The sequence below is a fragment of the Entelurus aequoreus genome, linkage group LG07, assembly GCF_033978785.1.
Source record: "Entelurus aequoreus isolate RoL-2023_Sb linkage group LG07, RoL_Eaeq_v1.1, whole genome shotgun sequence".
In the NCBI taxonomy this organism is placed as follows: domain Eukaryota; kingdom Metazoa; phylum Chordata; class Actinopteri; order Syngnathiformes; family Syngnathidae; genus Entelurus; species Entelurus aequoreus.
This window is the reverse complement of record NC_084737.1, coordinates 15,028,802-15,047,319: the sequence shown is the minus strand read 5'-3', so window position 1 is coordinate 15,047,319 and position 18,518 is coordinate 15,028,802. Positions and strand designations below refer to the sequence as shown.

Here is an 18,518-nt window from a genome sequence, read left to right as displayed (position 1 = left end):
TTCAACAAATACATGTCTTTTGATCTTAGGATGTGTCTATTGACCTATTACTGTAGAAGTGTCCTTTAGACCTAATTTGGACTAAAAATGCCCCTTTTAGACAAAAACATGTCGTTTAACCTAATATATGCATATTTTGACCAAATAGATGTATTTTATACCTAGTTTGTAACTTTTGACCTAATTAATGCCCCTTTTAGACAAAAACATGTCCTTTAACCTAATAAATGCATATTATGACCAAATAGATGTATTTTAGACATAATTTGTGATTTTTGACCTAATTAATGCCTCTTTTGGACAAAAACATGTTCTTTAACCTAATAAAACCAACACAGTGGCCTAGTGGTTAGAGTGTCCGCCCTGAGATCGGTAGGTTGTGAGTTCAGGGACCCATTACCTCCCTGCTTGGCACTCAGCATCAAGGGTTGGAATTGGGGGTTAAATCACCAAAAATGATTCCCGGGCGCGGCACCGCTGCTGCTCACTGCTCCCCTCACCTCCCAGGGGGTGAACAAGGGGATGGGTCAAATGCAGAGGACAAATTTCACCACACCTAGTGTGTGTGTGACAATCATTGGTACTTTAACTTTTTAACTTTAAATGCATATTATGACCAAATAGATGTATTTTAGACCTCATTTGTGATTTTTGACCTAATTAATGCCCCTTTTAGACAAAAACATGTCCTTTAACCTAATATATGTATTTTATGACCAAATAGATGTATTTTAGACCTAGTTTGTGACTTTTGCCCTAATTTGTCACTTTTTATCAAATAAATCTGTCTTTTAGACAAATGTACAGTATGTCTTTTGTCCTAAAAGATGCATCTTTTCCAACAAATATGTGTCTTTTGATCTTAGGATGTGTCTATTGACCTATTACTGTAGAAGTGTCCTTTACATCTAATTTGTGATTTTTGACTTAATTAATGCCTCTTTTAGACAAAAACATGTCCCACCGCCAAAAACATGCACCTGGGGAGAGGTTGATTGGCAACACTAAATTGGCCCTAGTGTGTGAATGTGAGTGTGAATGTTGTCTGTCTATCTGTGTTGGCCCTGAGATGAGGTGGCGACTTGTCCAGGGTGTACCCCGCCTTCCGCCCGAATGCAGCTGAGATAGGCTCCAGCACCCCCCGCCACCCCAAAAAAGGGACAAGCGGTAGAAAATGGATGGATGGATGTCCTTTAACCTAATAAATGCATATTATGACCAAATAAATGGATTTTAGACCTAATTTTGACCAAATGTGTGACTTTTGATCTAAAAGACCTGTCTTTTAACTAATATACACTACCGTTCAAAAGTTTGGGGTCACCCAAACAATTTTGTGGAATAGCCTTCATTTCTAAGAACAAGAATAGACTGTCGCGTTTCAGATGAAAGTTCTCTTTTTCTGGCCATTTTGAGCGTTTAATTGATCCCACAAATGTGATGATCCAGAAACTCAATCTGCTCAAAGGAAGGTCAGTTTTGTAGCTTCTGTAACGAGCTAAACTGTTTTCAGATGTGTGAACATGATTGCACAAGGGTTTTCTAATCATCAATTAGCCTTCTGAGCCAATGAGCAAACACATTGTACCATTAGAACACTGGAGTGATAGTTGCTGGAAATGGGCCTCTATACACCTATGTAGATATTGCACCAAAAACCAGACATTTGCAGCTAGAATAGTCATTTACCACATTAGCAATGTATAGAGTGTATTTCTTTAAAGTTAAGACTAGTTTAAAGTTATCTTCATTGAAAAATAAGGACATTTCAATGTGACCCCAAACGTTTGAACGGTAGTGTATGTATATGTGACCTAATCGATGCATCTTTAAGACACATGTCTTTTGACCTAATTTGTAACTTTTCATCAAATAAATCTGTCTTTTAGACAAATGTATGTCTTTTGACCTAAAAGATGCATCTTTTTCAACAAATGTCTTTTGATTTTAGGATGTGTCTATTCTCCTATTATGGTAAAAGTGTCCTTTAGACCTCATTTTGACCTAATTAATGCCCCTTTTAGACGAAAACATGTCGTTTAACCTAATAAATGTATATTATGACTAAATTGATGTATTTTAGACCTAGTTTGTGACTTTTGACCTAATTAAAGCCTCTTTTAGACAAAAACATGTCCTTTAACCTAATATATGCATATAATGACCAAATAAGTGTATTGTATACCTAATTTGTGACTTTTGACCCAATTAATGCCTCCTTTAGACAAAACAAGTCCTTTAACCTAATATATGTATATTATGACCAACTAAACCAGCTCAGTGGCCTTGTGGTTTGAGTGTCCGCCCTGAGACTGGGAGAATTTGAGTTCAAACCCCGGCCGAGTCATACCAAAGACTACAAAAAATGGGACCAATTGCCTCCCTGCTTGGCACTCAGCATCAAGGGTTGGAATTGGGGGTTAAATCATCATCCCGAGCACATCCACCGCTGCTGCTCACTGCTCCCCTCACCTCCCAGGGGGTGAACATAGGGATGGGTCAAATGCAGAGGACAAATTTCACCACACCCAGTGGCCAAATAGATGTATTTTAGATCTAATTTTGACCAAATGTGTGTTTTTTGATCTAATGGATGAGTATTTTAACTAATATATGTATATGTGACCTAATAGATGCCTCTTTAAGACATATGTCTTTTGACCCGATTTGTCACTTTTTATCAAATAACTCTGTCTTCTAGACAAATGAATGTCTTTTGACCTAAAATATGATTCTTTTCAACAAATACATGTCTTTTGATCTTAGGATGTGTCTATTACCCTATTACTGTAGAAGTGTCCTTTAGACCTAATTTGGACTAAAAATGCCCCTTTTAGACAAAAACATGTCGTTTAACCTAATATATGCATATTTTGACCAAATAGATGTATTTTATACCTAGTTTGTGACTTTTGACCTAATTAATGCCCCTTTTAGACAAAAACATGTCCTTTAACCTAATAAATGCACATTATGACCATATAGATGTATTTTAGACCTAATTTGTGATTTTTGACCTAATTAATGCCCCTTTTAGACAAAAACATGTCCTTTAACCTAATAAATGCATGTTATGACCAAATAGATGGATTTTGGACCTAATTTTGACCAAATGTGTGACTTTTGATCTAATAGATGTGTATTTTAACTAATATATGTATATGTGACTTTATAGATGCATCTTTAAGACATATGTCTTTTGACCTAATTTGTCACTTTTTATCAAATAAATCTGTCTTTTAGACAAATGAATGTCTTTTGACCTAAAAGATGCATCTTTTCCAACAAATACATGTCTTTTGATTTTAGGATGTGTCTATTGACCTATTACTGTAGATGTGTCCTTTACACCTAATTTGGACCTAATTAATGCCCCTTTTAGACAAAAGCATGTGGTTTAACCTAATGATTGCATATTATGACCAAATAGATGTATTTTAGACCTTATTTTGACCAAATGTGTGACTTTTGATCTAATGGATCCGTCTGTGTACTTTAATCCAATAAATAAGTAAACATATGCGTCATTTTAGACAGATGTACGTGTCTTTTGGGCAGATATCTGTGTAGTTGAGTTCTGTACAGTGTAGACACGTCAGACCCACCAAAGAGACAGCAGAGCTACAAATGTGGGCCGAGTCTGAACATGTCTACAACTTGTCACTTCCTGTTGGCTGCCAGTTAGTTTTTTGTACGGAGTTAAGAAGCTTCACACCAGAAGCCGCGCCCCCTCCCTTATTCATTATTACCTACCCCAAACAAAACTTGATCACATGACCAAGTCACTAATCAACATTCCCCGCATGCAGTCATTCATTTTCACCAGCCAATTAGTGAGCGGCGTTAGCACGGCGGCCGTTAGTGCCCCTGTTAGTTGAGGGCGGGAAGATAAAAGGACAGACACATACTGTACATGAGTACAGCCCTCACATTTTTAACTAATCTTGTCAAGGGACAATACTATACAAAGTATAGTTGGATATACTTAAGAGTAGTCAATGTGCAGCTTGGGTAGATTTACTCTCCACTGAAAATACCCAACACACAGCCATTAGTGTCAAATTATCTGGCAACATGAGCAAGTTCAAGCATGCACGAGTGACGCCGGGACCAGGTAGCTGCGGTTCATTGAGGCTACACGGACTACTCCGTAGTACACTTAAAGGGGAACTGCAATTTTGTTGGAATTTTGCCTATCGTTCACAACCATTATGAGAGACAAGAAGATATAAAGGTGTTTTTTTTTCATTGTAACTAAAAATGGTCTTGTTCTAGGTGGCTAGCAATGCAGCTAATGGGAGCAATTAGGGGTGGGGGAAAAAATCGATTTGAATTCGAATTGCGATTCTGACGTTGTGTGATTCAGAATCGATTCTCATTTTTAAAAAATCGATTTTTTTTTTTGTATTAATTTTTTTTTTTTTAAATTAATCAATCCAACAAAACAATACACAGCAATACCATAACAATGCAAACCCTCATTGACATTATCATTAGACATTAAAATAAAAAAGAACAATAGTGTCAGAGTGGCTTACACTTGCATCGCATCTCATAAACTTGACAACACACTGTGTCCAATATTTTCACAAAGATAAAATAAGTCATATTTTTGGTTAATTTAATAGTTAAAACAAATGTACATCAAAAACATTGTCCTTTACAATTATAAAAGCTTTTTACACAAATCTACTACTCTGCTTGCATGTCAGCAGACTGGGGTAGATCCTGCTGAAATCTATGTATTGAATGAATAGAGAATCCTTTTGAATCTTGGCAAAAATCTTACCCACACGATTATCAAATGTAATAGGAAAATTAATTCATACTGACCAAACTGGCTTAATGGAAGGTCGACAATCTTCAGACAATACAAGGAAATTGTTTAATGTTATTTACTATGCTAGAAGTCTCCCTTATCCCACAGCAGTATGTAGTGTTGATGCGGAGAAGGCATTCCACCGCATAAACTGCTCATTTATGTTTTGCACATTACGTAAATTTGGATTTGGAGATACTTTTATACAATGGATTAAGATGCTTTATACAAGGCCCATGGCATCAGTCAAAACCAATAATCATATTTCAGAACCTTTTTCGTTAAAAAGAGGAGTAAAACAGGGATGTCCTGCATCTGGATTATTATTTAATTTGGTTATTGAACCCTTAGCTGCAAAAATAAGAAGTGAAAATAATATTCATGGTACAAATATTGGCTCTCAGTATAATAAGCTATCGATGTATTGTGACGACATCATTTTTTTACCTGTCACATGTTAACTCCTCTCTTCTTTATATCAATAATGTCATCACTGAATATGGCTGTTTATCAGGGTATAAAGTTAATTGGGACAAATGTGACATATTACCACTTAATAAACACTGCAAGAAATTACAAGTTCAGAACTCCAAAATTAAATTGTATTGCAGCATTATTATGGTATTGTTGTGTATCGTTTTCAAAAAATAAAAATAAAATAAAAATAAAATTTAAAAAAAAATCGTTTTTGAATCGAGAATCGTTTTGAATTGAAAAACAATCGATTTTGAATCGAATCGTGACCCCTAGAATCAATTTTGAATCGAATCGTGGGACACCCAAAGATTCCCAGCCCTAGGAGCAATCAATTCTACCTCTAAATCACTTAAAAAATGCATTCAAAAACCGGCGACAATACGTCATTTACACTCTGTAACCTGTATAATAACCAAACTGTAGCAACTTTGTTATTGTAAGAGCGAACACTGAGGAACTATTTTTCTAGCGTAGTAACACATCGGCGTGCTTCAGTATTAGCCAATAAAGCTAGCTTCTAGGTCAGCAGCTGAATCGCGTTTGAGTTTGTGATGCACAACACAATGCGATAAGACACCAATCTTACGGGCAGAAAAACACGAGCAATCAATTTAAATTTTCTGTAAAGTATTATTTCATGTTCGTTTGTACACACTGTAGTTGTAATAACACGCATGGTGTGCTGCGTGTATCATGATCAATATTATAGTGACTCACTCGATTAAGTTGTGCGTTTGGTCCAGTTGGCTGGGGATGTTATTTTCCGCTTTATTTGGGTCAGCACTCCATTTAAGTCGAAATAGCTCGGCTTCAAACTCCACATCTACAGCTTCGCGTCACGCTGACCTCACTCTCTCGGCTTCCGTCTGCTTCAACGTCTCACCCTACCTTGGTGCTCGCTTCTATAAGCAGCAGTTCATCCTCCGTATATTCAGCTTCAAAAAGATAAAGTTGTGAATCCTCATTTGTACAAAAATAGTCGTCTCCGTTGTCTGTTACCAAGTCTGCCATGTTTACAACACACTTGCGTTTGTTTCCGGAAGAAGGAACACACATGTGCTGCTTGAAGTCGTAAGTGCGTTGCTATGGAAACGGAAATAAATGCGCAGAGGAGTCAGCAATGTTTAAAATGAGCAAAATACTGTAAATATTGAACATATTGGTATGAAAGTGTCTGTTACTACATTATATATATATACTTGCAGTGTGTATATTGTACATATTACATATTGTTATGAAGGTGTCTGTTACTACATTATATATATATATACTTGCAGTGTGTATACTGTACATATTACATATTGTTATGAAGGTGTCTGTTACTACATTATATATATACTTGCAGTGTGTATATTGTACATATTACATATTGTTATGAAGGTGTCTTTTACTACATTATATATATATACTTGCAGTGTGTATATTGTACATATTACATATTGTTATGAAGGTGTCTGTTACTACATTATATATATATACTTGCGGTGTGTATATTGTACATATTATATATTGTTATGAAGGTGTATGTTATTACATTATATATATACTTGCAGTGTGTATTTGTACATATTACATATTGTTATGAAGGTGTTTGTTACTACATTATATATATATACTTGCAGTGTGTATATTGTAAATATTACATATTGTTATGAAGGTGTCTGTTACTACATTATATATATACTTGCAGTGTGTATATTGTACATATTACATATTGTTATGAATGTGTCTGTTACTACATTATATATATATACTTGCAGTGTGTATATTGTACATATTACATATTGTTATGAAGGTGTCTGTTACTACATTTTACATATATATACCTGCAGTGTGTATATTGTACATATTACATATTGTTATGAAGGTGTCTGTTACTACATTATATATATACTTGCGGTGTGTATATTGTACATATTACATATTGTTATGAAGGTGTCTGTTACTACATTATACATATACATGCAGTGTGTATATTGTACATATTACCTATTGTTATGAAAGTGTCTGTTACTACATTATATATATATATATATACATGCAGTGGGTATATTGTGCATTTTACCTATTGTTATGAAAGTGTCTGTTACTACATTATATATATACTTGCAGTGTGTATATTGTACATATTACATATTGTTATGAAGGTGTCTGTTACTACATTATATATATACTTGCAGTGTGTATATTGTACATATTACATATTGTTATGAAGGTGTCTGTTACTACATTATATATATACTTGCAGTGTGTATATTGTACATATTACATATTGTTATGAAGGTGTCTGTTACTACATTATATATATATACTTGCAGTGTGTATATTGTACATATTACATATTGTTATGGTGTCTGTTACTACATTATATATATATATACTTGCAGTGTGTATATTGTACATATTACATATTGTTATGAAGGTGTCCGTTACTACATTATATATATATACCTGCAGTGTGTATATTGTACATATTACATATTGTTATGAAGGTGTCTGTTACTACATTATGTATATACTTGCGGTGTGTATATTGTATATATTGTTATGAAGGTGTCTGTTACTACATTATATATATACATGCAGTGGGTATATTGTGCATATTACCTATTGTTATGAAAGTGTCTGTTACTACATTATATATATACTTGCAGTGTGTATATTGTACATATTACATATTGTTATGAAGGTGTCTGTTACTACACTATATATATACATGCAGTAGGTATATTGTGCATATATATACATACAGTGGGTATATTGTGCATATTACCTATTGTTATGAAAGTGTCTGTTACTACATTATATATATATACTAGCAATGTGTATATTGTACATATTACATATTGTTATGAAGGTGTCTGTTACTACATTGTATATATATATATATACTTGCAGTGTGTATATAAAACGTTGATGGAGGGTTTTGAAGTTGTTTTAGAGACTTTGAAGGCTACAACGATGACTCTTATTAGCCGCATCTTCCAAGTGTTTTTTTAATCATCTTTAAAATAAATAAATAAATACATGTGATTTCTTGTCTCTCATAATGATTGTGAACGATAGGCAAAATCGGAAAAAAGTGTACTTGTTCTAGTATTTGGGAGGACTGTACTCAAAAACATGACACGTATATTTTCATGATGTATATTGCATCAGAGGGTGGTGTGACTGCGGCCAATCAGATTTCAGATTAGTAGGCGATTGATAGCTCTGGATTAAAAGATGCGACGACGCATGCTGTAAGAATCCTTCGTACCTTTGAGCTTCCCTGTCGGGTGTGGGGGGAGGGGTCAGAAAGCAGACATGACGTCACCTGGGTGCATCGACGCGTCACTGCAAGGGTTAAAGGTAACCACCACCACCACCACCACTTGGGCGCAACCGGACACACGTTAAATCGCTAACTTGATAACACGATCGGGAGTCACTTTCTATTTGAGGGGCAAAGAGGAGCACGCCACTTTTCTTTGGATCCATCAAAAATGTTGGCAATATGGGAATGTTCTGGCAGGTCAAATGTGACAGGCTAACGGCGAGCAACTCACAAGCGTCTCCATGACGCACCGCCGCGCTAACACAACAAACAATGGCGGTCAGCGGGAGCGTGGCCTACTGCAGTACCTTCCACTGTACCTGTTGAGGGACGACACCAGTTTCTTAATAGCAGAGCCGTCGGAATCCGTCACTTCCTGCAGGAGGATGATGTCACAGCGGGAAATAATCTGCAAAGCGGACGCTCACTTTTTAGTAAGTAACGTACAGAAGGTGTGTGTATGTTCTTGTATATCTACCCTTCTTGAGACATCAACTAGGAAAAGTAGCTTCCATATGAGGAGGTGTGAAGAAGTGATGACATAAATCATGGTCCCAATAGCATTGCATCTAATAGAGAATGTCTCATTCGCACCCCTGGTGGTGACATCTATCAAAATGAGGGTGGTCCCAAAAAAGAGGGATTTTTCAAATTGTGTGTCGCTTTTAAAAGTGCTCCCCCTCTGGCCAACATATGAAATAACAAGTGTGTGTAAAAATTTGAAGTGCTCTCCCTCTGGCCAACATATGTAATAACAAGTGTGTGTAAGAAATGGAAATGTGTCCCCTTTGGCCAAAATTAATAAAAAAATAAAATAAAATAAAAATTATATTAGTATATATATATATATATATATATATATATATATATATATATATATATATATATATATATATATATATATATATATATATATATATATATATATATATATATACATATATATATACATATATATATATACATATATATACATATATACATATATATACATATATATACATATATATACATATATATATACATATATATATATATATACATATATATATATATATATAGAGAGAGAGAGAGAGAGAGAGAGAGAGAGAGAGAGAGAGAGAGAGAGAGAGAGAGAGAGAGAGAGAGAGAGAGAGAGACATACTGTAATAACTTTAAGTAAATAATGATTAAAACCAAATTACAAACCAAAAATTCAAAAATTTAAAATTAACTAAAAGCTTACCTTTTTTATATTTGCATAGTATGTATATATTATTAATATTGTAAATAATAAATCTTTATATATCTAGAAAGGGTGGTCCGAAAGAGGGAGGCATTTTTTGGAGGTCTCAAGAAGGTAACAAATACAAGAATATGTCTGTAAAAATTTGAACTGCTCCCCCTTTGGTCAACATATGTACTAACAAGTGTGTGTAAGAAATTGAAATGTGCACCCTTTGGCCAAAATGTATCAAAAAAAAATAAAAATAATTATGTATATAGAGACATACTGTAAAAAATTGAAGTAAATAATGAAGATTAAAATCAAATTACAAACAAAAAAATTCAAAAAATAAAATAACTAAAAGCTTACCTTTTTTATATTTGCATAGTATGTATATATTATTAATGTTGTAAATAACAAATCTTTATATATCTAGAAAGGGTGGTCCTAAAGAGGGAGGCATTTTTTGGAGGTCTCAAGAAGGTCACAAATATAATAATATGTCTGTAAAAATGTGAAGTGCTCCCCCTCTGGTTAATATATGTACTAACAAGTGTGTGTAAGAAATTGAAATGCGCCCCCTTTGGCCAAAATGTATTTAAAAAAACACAAAAAACATTATGTATATAGAGACATACTGTAATAACTTGAAGTAAATAATGAATATTAAAATTAAATTACAAACAAAAAACTCAAAAAAAAAATTAAAATAACTAAAAGCTTACCTTTTTTATATTTGCATAGTATGTATATATTATTAATGTTGTAAATAACAAATCTTTATATATCTAGAAAGGGTGGTCTTAAAGAGGGAGGCATTTTTTGGAGGTCTCAAGGTCACAAATACAATAATATGTCTGTAAAAATGTGAAGTGCTCCCCCTCTGGTCAATATATGTACTAACAAGTGTGTGTAAGAAATTGAAATGCGCCCCCTTTGGCCAAAATGTATTTAAAAAATATATATATATAATTATGTATATAGAGACATACTGTAATAACTTGAAGTAAATAATGAAGATTAAAATTAAATTACAAACAAAAAACTCAAAAAAAAATAAAAATAACTAAAAGCTTACCTTTTTTATATTTGCATAGTATGTATGTATTATTAATGTTGTAAATAACAAATCTTTCTATATCTAGAAAGGGTGGTCCTAAAGAGGGAGGCATTTTTTGGAGGTCTCAAGAAGGTAACAAATACAAATGATAAATGATATATGGGTTATACTTGTATAGCGCTTTTCTACCTTCCATGTACTCAAAGCGCACACACTGATGGCGGGAGCTGCCATGCAAGGCAAAGTGCTCCCCCTCTGGTCAATATATGTACTAACAAGTGTGTGTAAGAAATTGAAATGTGCACCCTTTGGCCAAAATTTGTTTTAAAAAATTCAAAATAATTATGTATATAGAGACATACTGTAATAACTTGAAGTAAATAATGAAGATTAAAATCAAATTACAAACAAAAAACTCAAAAAAAAAAAAAAAACAACTAAAAGCTTACCTTTTTTTATATTTGCATAGTATGTATATATTATTAATGTTGTAAATAACAAATCTTTGTATATCTAGAAAGGGTGGTCCTAAAGAGGGAGGCATTTTTTGGAGGTCTCAAGAAGGTAACAAATACAAGAATATGTCTGTAAAAATTTGAAGTGCTCCCCCTCTGGTCAACATATGTACTAACAAGTGTGTGTAAGAAATTGAAATGTGCACCCTCTGGCCAAAATGTATTTAAAAAAATAAAAATAATTATGTATATAGAGACATACTGTAATAACTTGAAGTAAATAATGAAGATTAAAATCAAATTACAAACAAAAAAATTCAAAAAATAAAATAACTAAAAGCTTACCTTTTTTATATTTGCATAGTATGTATATATTATTAATGTTGTAAATAACAAATCTTTATATATCTAGAAAGGGTGGTCCTAAAGAGGGAGGCATTTTTTGGAGGTCTCAAGAAGGTCACAAATACAATAATATGTCTGTAAAAATGTGAAGTGCTCCCCCTCTGGTTAATATATGTACTAACAAGTGTGTGTAAGAAATTGAAATGCGCCCCCTTTGGCCAAAATGTTTTTTTTTTTAAATAATAATAATTATGTATATAGAGACATACTGTACTAACTTGAAGTAAATAATGAAGATTAAAATTAAATTACAAACAAAAAACTAAAAAAAAAAAAAAAATAACTAAAAGCTTACCTTTTTTATATTTGCATAGTATGTATATATTATTAATGTTGTAAATTACAAATCTTTATATATCTAGAAAGGGTGGTCCTAAAGCGGGAGGCATTTTTTGGAGGTCTCAAGAAGGTAACAAATACAAGAATATGTCTGTAAAAATTTGAAGTGCTCCCCCTCTGGCCAACATATGTACTAACAAGTGTGTGTAAGAAATTGAAATGTGCACCCTTTGGCCAAAATGTATGTAAAAAAAAACTTTAAAATAATTATGTATATAGACATACTGTAATAACTTGAAGTAAATAATAAAGATTAAAATTAAATTACAAACAAAAAAATTCAAAAAATAAAAAAATAACTAAAAGCTTACCTTTTGTATATTTGCATAGTATGTATATATTATTAATGTTGTAAAAAACAAATCTTTATATATCTAGAAAGGGTGGTCCTAAAGAGGGAGGCATTTTTTGGAGGTCTCAAGAAGGTAACAAATACAAGAATATGTCTGTAAAAATTTGAAGTGCTCCCCCTCTGGTCAATATATGTACTAACAAGTGTGTGTAAGAAATTGAAATGCACCCCCTTTGGCCAAAATTAAAATTAAAAATAAATTAATAAATATGTATATAGAGACATAATGTAATAACTTGAAGTAAATAGTGAAGATTAAAAAGCAATTACAAACTAAAAATTTTACATGTTTAAAATTAACTAAAAATATTTTTTATATTTGCATAGTATGTATATATTATTAATGTTGTAAATAACAAATCTTTATATATCTAGAAAGGGTGGTCCTAAAGAGGGAGGCATTTCAAGAAGGGCAGGTCTCAAGAAGGTAACAAATACAAGAGTGTGTGTGTGTGTGCGTGCGTGTGTGTGTGTGTGTGTGTGTGTGTGTGTGTGTGTGTGTGTGTGTGTGTGTGTGTGTGTGTGTGTGTGTGTGTGTGTGTGTGTGTGTGTGTGTGTGTGGTACCCGAGTGAGCGTGTGCAGCACTTTGAAGTTCGCCGCCTTCCGTGAGTTGAAATTCTGCACATTGTAGGCACAGATCCTGAACTCGGAGACGGCCCCGCCTCCGACCACCGCGGACAGGAAGGCGAGGAGGAGAGGTAGACAAGGAGCGCGCCCCCTCATGGTGGACTGTGGAATAAAACACACAATCGCCGGCTTGTTGGTACGGGAGGTCACATGTGGAGGGAGCGCACAACAGCACATGTTTAACGGCGCGCCCTGCCACTGCTCTCACCTCCTCCCCCTCCCCTCCCAGCACGGCGCCTCCCTCTTGGCAGGCGTGCCGGCGACGGGACCGGTAAAGTGACTTGTGCATTATCAACAACTGTCACCTTCTCCTAAATCACAATCCAATAAGACCCTCCCCCTTTTAGTCTCGCTATACCAGACCTTTTCCACCACATAACTTAAAGTGTCCTCCCCCCCTCTCAGTAAGCTGTGGAGTCCCCCAAGGCAGTATATTGGGGCCTTTACTGTTCCTACTATGTATAAACGACTTGTCATCGGCATGCGACTGTGAATTGTTCTTGTTTGCGGATGACTCGGCCCTGCTGGTATCAGACAAGGACAAGTCACAGGTGGAGAAAATCCTCAGTGCTGAACTCTGTAGAACTTGCACCTGGCTCGATGACAACAAGCTATCCATACACTTGGGTAAAACGGAATCCATCCTGTTTGGGTCCCACATCAACCTTAAGAAAGTCAATGACTTCACTGTAAAAGTGGGTGACATTGTTATCACCAGGAAAGATGAGGTCACCTACCTAGGTTCCATTCTAGAGGCTAATCTTTACTGTGATAAAATGGCAACCAAAGTAATCAAAAAGGTCAACCAACGAACAAGATTTCTCTATAGAATCTCCTCTCTGGTCAACAAAAGCACCATGAGGATTCTAGCGGGAACTCTCGTTCAACCCTTTTTCGATTACGCATGCACCTCCTGGTACCCTAGCACCCCCAAAACCCTCAAATCTAAACTCCAAACATCCCAGAACAAGCTAGTCAGATTACTTCTAGACCTCCACCCCAGATCCCAACTCACTCCTACCCACTTCTCCAAAGTGGGCTGGCTCAGGGTGGAGGACAGAGTAAAACAACTTGCACTGAGCCTGGTCTATGAAATCCGCTACACCTCCCTGATACCGAAGTACATGTCAAACTACTTCCTTAACGTAAATGACCGCCATAACCACAACACCAGGGGGAGCTCCACTAACCACGTTAAACCCAGATTCCAATCTAACAAAGGTCTTAACTCATTCTCTTTCTATGCCACATCAATGTGGAATGCGCTCCCAACAGGTATAAAAGAAAGGGCATCTCTATCCTCCTTCAAAACCGCAATAAAAGTACACCTCCAGGCAACTTCAACCCTAAACTAACACCCTCCCCGGATTGTTAATAATCAAATGTAAATAATCAAATGTAGATACTTTTTCTTATGCCTTCTGATCTCTCTCTCTCTCTCTCTCTCTCTCTATGTCCACTACTTGCTGTACATATCCTACCAAGTCAGACCTACACTGTTTCAATATCCATTTCTCTGTTCTCAATTGTTGATGACTGATGATAACAACAAAACCTAACCCCCCCCTCCTAACCCCCCCCTCCACACCCCGGATTGTAAATAATGTAAATAATTCAATGTATATACCCTGATGATTATCTTGTGTGATGACTGTATTATGATGATAGTATATATCTGATAGTATATATCTGTATCATGAATCAATTTAAAGGCCTACTGAAATGATTTTTTTTTTAATTTAAACGGGGATAGCAGATCCTTTCTCTGTGTCATACTTGATCATTTCGCGATATTGCCATATTTTTGCTGAAAGGATTTCGTAGAGAACATCGACGATAAAGTTCGCAACTTTTGGTCGCTGATAAAAAAAAGCCTTGCCTGTACCGGAAGTAGCGTGACGTCACAGGTTGAAGGGCTCCTCACATTTCCCCATTGTTTACACCAGCAGCGAGAGCGATTCGGACCGAGAAAGCGACGATTTCCACATTAATTTGAGCCAGGATGAAAGATTCGTGTATGAGGATCGTGAGAGTGAAGGATTAGAGTGCAGTGCAGGACGCATCTTTTTTCGCTCTGACCGTAACTTAGGTACAAGGGTTCATTGGATTCCACACTCTGTCCTTTTTCTATTGTGGATCACGGATTTGTATTTTAAACCACCTCGGATAATATATCCTCTTGAAAATGAGAGTCGAGAACGCGAAATGGACATTCACAGTGACTTTTATCTCCACGACAATACATTGGCGAAGCACTTTAGCTACGGAGCTAACGTGATAGCATCGGGCTTGACTGCATATAGAAACAAAAGAAATAAGCCCCTGACTGGAAGGATAGACAGAAGATCAACAATACTACCAAACTCTGGACCTCGACAGAGCTATGCTAAAAACATTAGCTATCCACCTACGCCAGCTCTCATCTGCTCATCAACACCCGTGCTCACCTGCGTTCCAGCGATCAACGGCGCGACGAACGACTTCACCCAATCATCGATGCGGTCGGCGGCCCGGAGACGGAGGAAGTCAAGGTGAGGACAGCGGTGCGGCGGCGGGCGTTGTAGCTTTCGACGACACCCCGGCCGCCATCAGATTCGGCAAGAAACATATATTTCCCCAAAATTACGTACGTGACATGCACATAGCGCCACGCACGTACGGGCAAGCGATCAAATGTTTGGAAGCCAAAGCTGTAGTCACGGTAGCGCGTCTGCTATCCAACTCAAAGTCCTCCTGGTTGTGTTGCTGCAGCCGCAACGCTAACACACCGATCCCACCTACAGCTTTCTTCTTTGCAGTCTCCATTGTTCATTAAACAAATTGCAAAAGATTCACCAACACAGATGTCCAGAATACTGTGGAATTTTGCGATGAAAACAGAGCTGTTTGTATTGGGATACAGTGTGTCCGAATACTTCCACTTCAACCCTTGACGTCACGCGCAAACGTCATCATACATAGACGTTTTCAACCGGAAGTTTCCCGGGAAATTTAAAATTGCACTTTATAAGTTAACCCGGCCGTATTGGCATGTGTTGCAATGTTAAGATTTCATCATTGATATATAAACTATCAGACTGCGTGGTCGGTAGTAGTGGGTTTCAGTAGGCCTTTAAGTGGACCCCGACTTAAACAAGTTGAAAAACGTATTCGGGTGTTACCATTTAGTGGTCAATTGTACGGAATATGTTCACTGTGCAACCTACTATTAAAAGTCTCAATCAATCAATCAATCAATCAAAGTCAAAGTATGCGGGGGCCATTTTCATATTTATTCCTGTTTTGACAAAAGACATATAGCGGTACATCAGCCACACCCACTAAATTTTAGAAAGAAAAACTTTTCCATATACACTATATTGCCAAAAGTATTTGGCCACACCTGCCTTGACTCACATATGAACTTGAAGTGCCATCCCATTCATAACCTATAGGGTTCAATATGATGTCGGTCCACCTTTTGCAGCTATTACAGTTTCAACTCTTCTGAGAAGGCTGTCCACAAGGTTGCAGAGTGTGTTTATAAGAGTTGTCCACCATTCTTCCAAAAGCGCATTGGTGAGGTCACACACTGATGTTGGTCAAGAAGGCCTGGCTCTCAGTCTCCGTCCTAATTCATCCCAAAGGTGTTCTATCAGGTTCAGGTCAGGACTCTGTGCAGGCCAGTCAAGTTCATCTACACCAGACTCTGTCATCCATGTCTTTAAGGATCTTGCTTTGTGCACTGGTGCACAGTCGTGTCGGAAGAAGAAGGGGCCCGCTCCAAACTGTTCCCACAAGGTTGGGAGCATGGAATTGTCCAAAATGTTTTGCCATCCTGGAGCAATCAAAGTTCCTTTCTCTGGAACTAAGAGGCCAAGCCCGACTCCTGAAAAACAACCCCACACTATAATTCCTCCTCCAACAAATTTCACACTCGGCACAATGCAGTCCGAAATGTAGCGTTCTCCTGGCGACCTCCAAACCCAGACTTGTCTATCAGATAGCCAGATAAAAAAGCGTGATTCATCACTCCAGAGAAGGCGTCTCCACTGCTCTAGAGTCCAGCGACGTGCTTTACACCACTGCATCCCACGCTTTGCATTGGACTTGGTGATGTATGGTTTAGATCAGGAGTCACCAACGCGGTGCCCGCGGGCACCAGGTAGCCCGTAAGGACCAGATGAGTAGCCCGCTGGCCTGTTCTAAAAATAGCTCAAATAGCAGCACTTACCAGTGAGCTGCCTCTATTTTTTAAATTGTATTTATTTACTAGCAAGCTGGTCTCACTTTGCCCGACATTTTTAATTCTAAGAGAGACAAAACTCAAATAGAATTTGAAAATCCAAGAAAATATTTTAAAGACTTGGTCTTCACTTGTTTAAATAAATTCATTATTTTTTTAAATTTTGCTTCTTATAACTTTCAGAAAGACAATTTTAGAGAAAAAATACAACCTTAAAAATGATTTTAGGATTTTTAAACACATATACCTTTTTACCTTTTAAATTCCTTCCTCTTCTTTCCTGACAATTTAAATCAATGTTCAAGTAAATTTATTTTTTTTATTGTAAAGAATAAATACATTTGAATTTAATTCTTCATTTTAGCTTCTGTTTTTTCGACAGAGAATATTTGTGAAATATTTCTTCAAACTTATTATGATTAAAATTCAAAACAAATATTCTGGCAAATCTAGAAAATCTGTAGAATCAAATGTAAATCTTATTTCAAAGTCTTTTGAATTTCTTTTAAAAATTTTGTTCTGGAAAATCTAGAAGAAATAATGATTTGTCTTTGTTAGAAATATAGCTTGGTCCAATTTGTTATATATTCTAACAAAGTGTAGATTGGATTTTAACCTATTTAAAACATGTCATCAAAATTCTAAAATTAATCTTAAACAGGAAAAATTACTAATGATGTTCCATAAATTCTTTTTTTAATTTTTTCAAAAAGATTCAAATTAGCTAGTTTTTCTCTTCTTTTTTTCGGTTGAATTTTGAATTTTAAAGAGTCGAAATTGAAGATAAACTATGTTTCAAAATTTAATTGTCCTTTTTTTCGTGATTTCTCCTCTTTTAAACCGTTCAATTAAGTGTAAATATCATTAATTATTAATAATAACATAGAGTTAAAGGTAAATTGAGCAAATTGGCTATTTCTGGCAATTTATTTAAGTGTGTATCAAACTGGTAGCCCTTCGCATTAATCAGTACCCAAGAAGTAGCTCTTGGTTTGAAAAAGGTTGGTGACCCCTGGTTTAGATACAGCTGCTTGGCCATGGAAACCCATTCCATGAAGCTCTCTGCGTACTGTACGTGGGCTAATTGGAAGGTCACATGAAGTTTGGAGCTCTGTAGCAACTGACTGTGCAGAAAGTCTTTGCACTATGCGCATCAGCATCCACTGACCACTCTCTGTCAGTTTACGTGGCCTACCACTTGGTGGCTGAGTTGCTGTTGTTCCCAAACTCTTCCA

At 36.0% G+C, this 18,518-nt stretch overlaps 1 protein-coding gene across 3 annotated transcripts in view; it reads right to left on the bottom strand.

Annotated features, from left to right (window-relative positions):
* Window positions 1–18,518, bottom strand: part of LOC133653421 (deoxyribonuclease-1-like) — a 51,392-nt gene that overhangs the window by 16,998 nt on the left and 15,876 nt on the right. Inside the window, exons 2-4 of one of the 3 annotated variants that reach the window (XM_062052654.1) lie at window positions 12,996–13,160; window positions 8,933–9,021; window positions 8,556–8,567 (exon numbers count right to left, since the gene is read on the bottom strand). In XM_062052654.1, coding sequence (XP_061908638.1) covers window positions 8,556–8,567; window positions 8,933–9,021; window positions 12,996–13,154 — 260 coding nt within the window. In that variant the 5' untranslated portion in view covers window positions 13,155–13,160. Of the gene's footprint in view, window positions 1–8,555; window positions 8,568–8,920; window positions 9,022–12,995; window positions 13,161–18,518 lie in introns of all 3 variants that reach the window. The other 2 variants (XM_062052653.1, XM_062052656.1) reach the window with 2 other exon arrangements.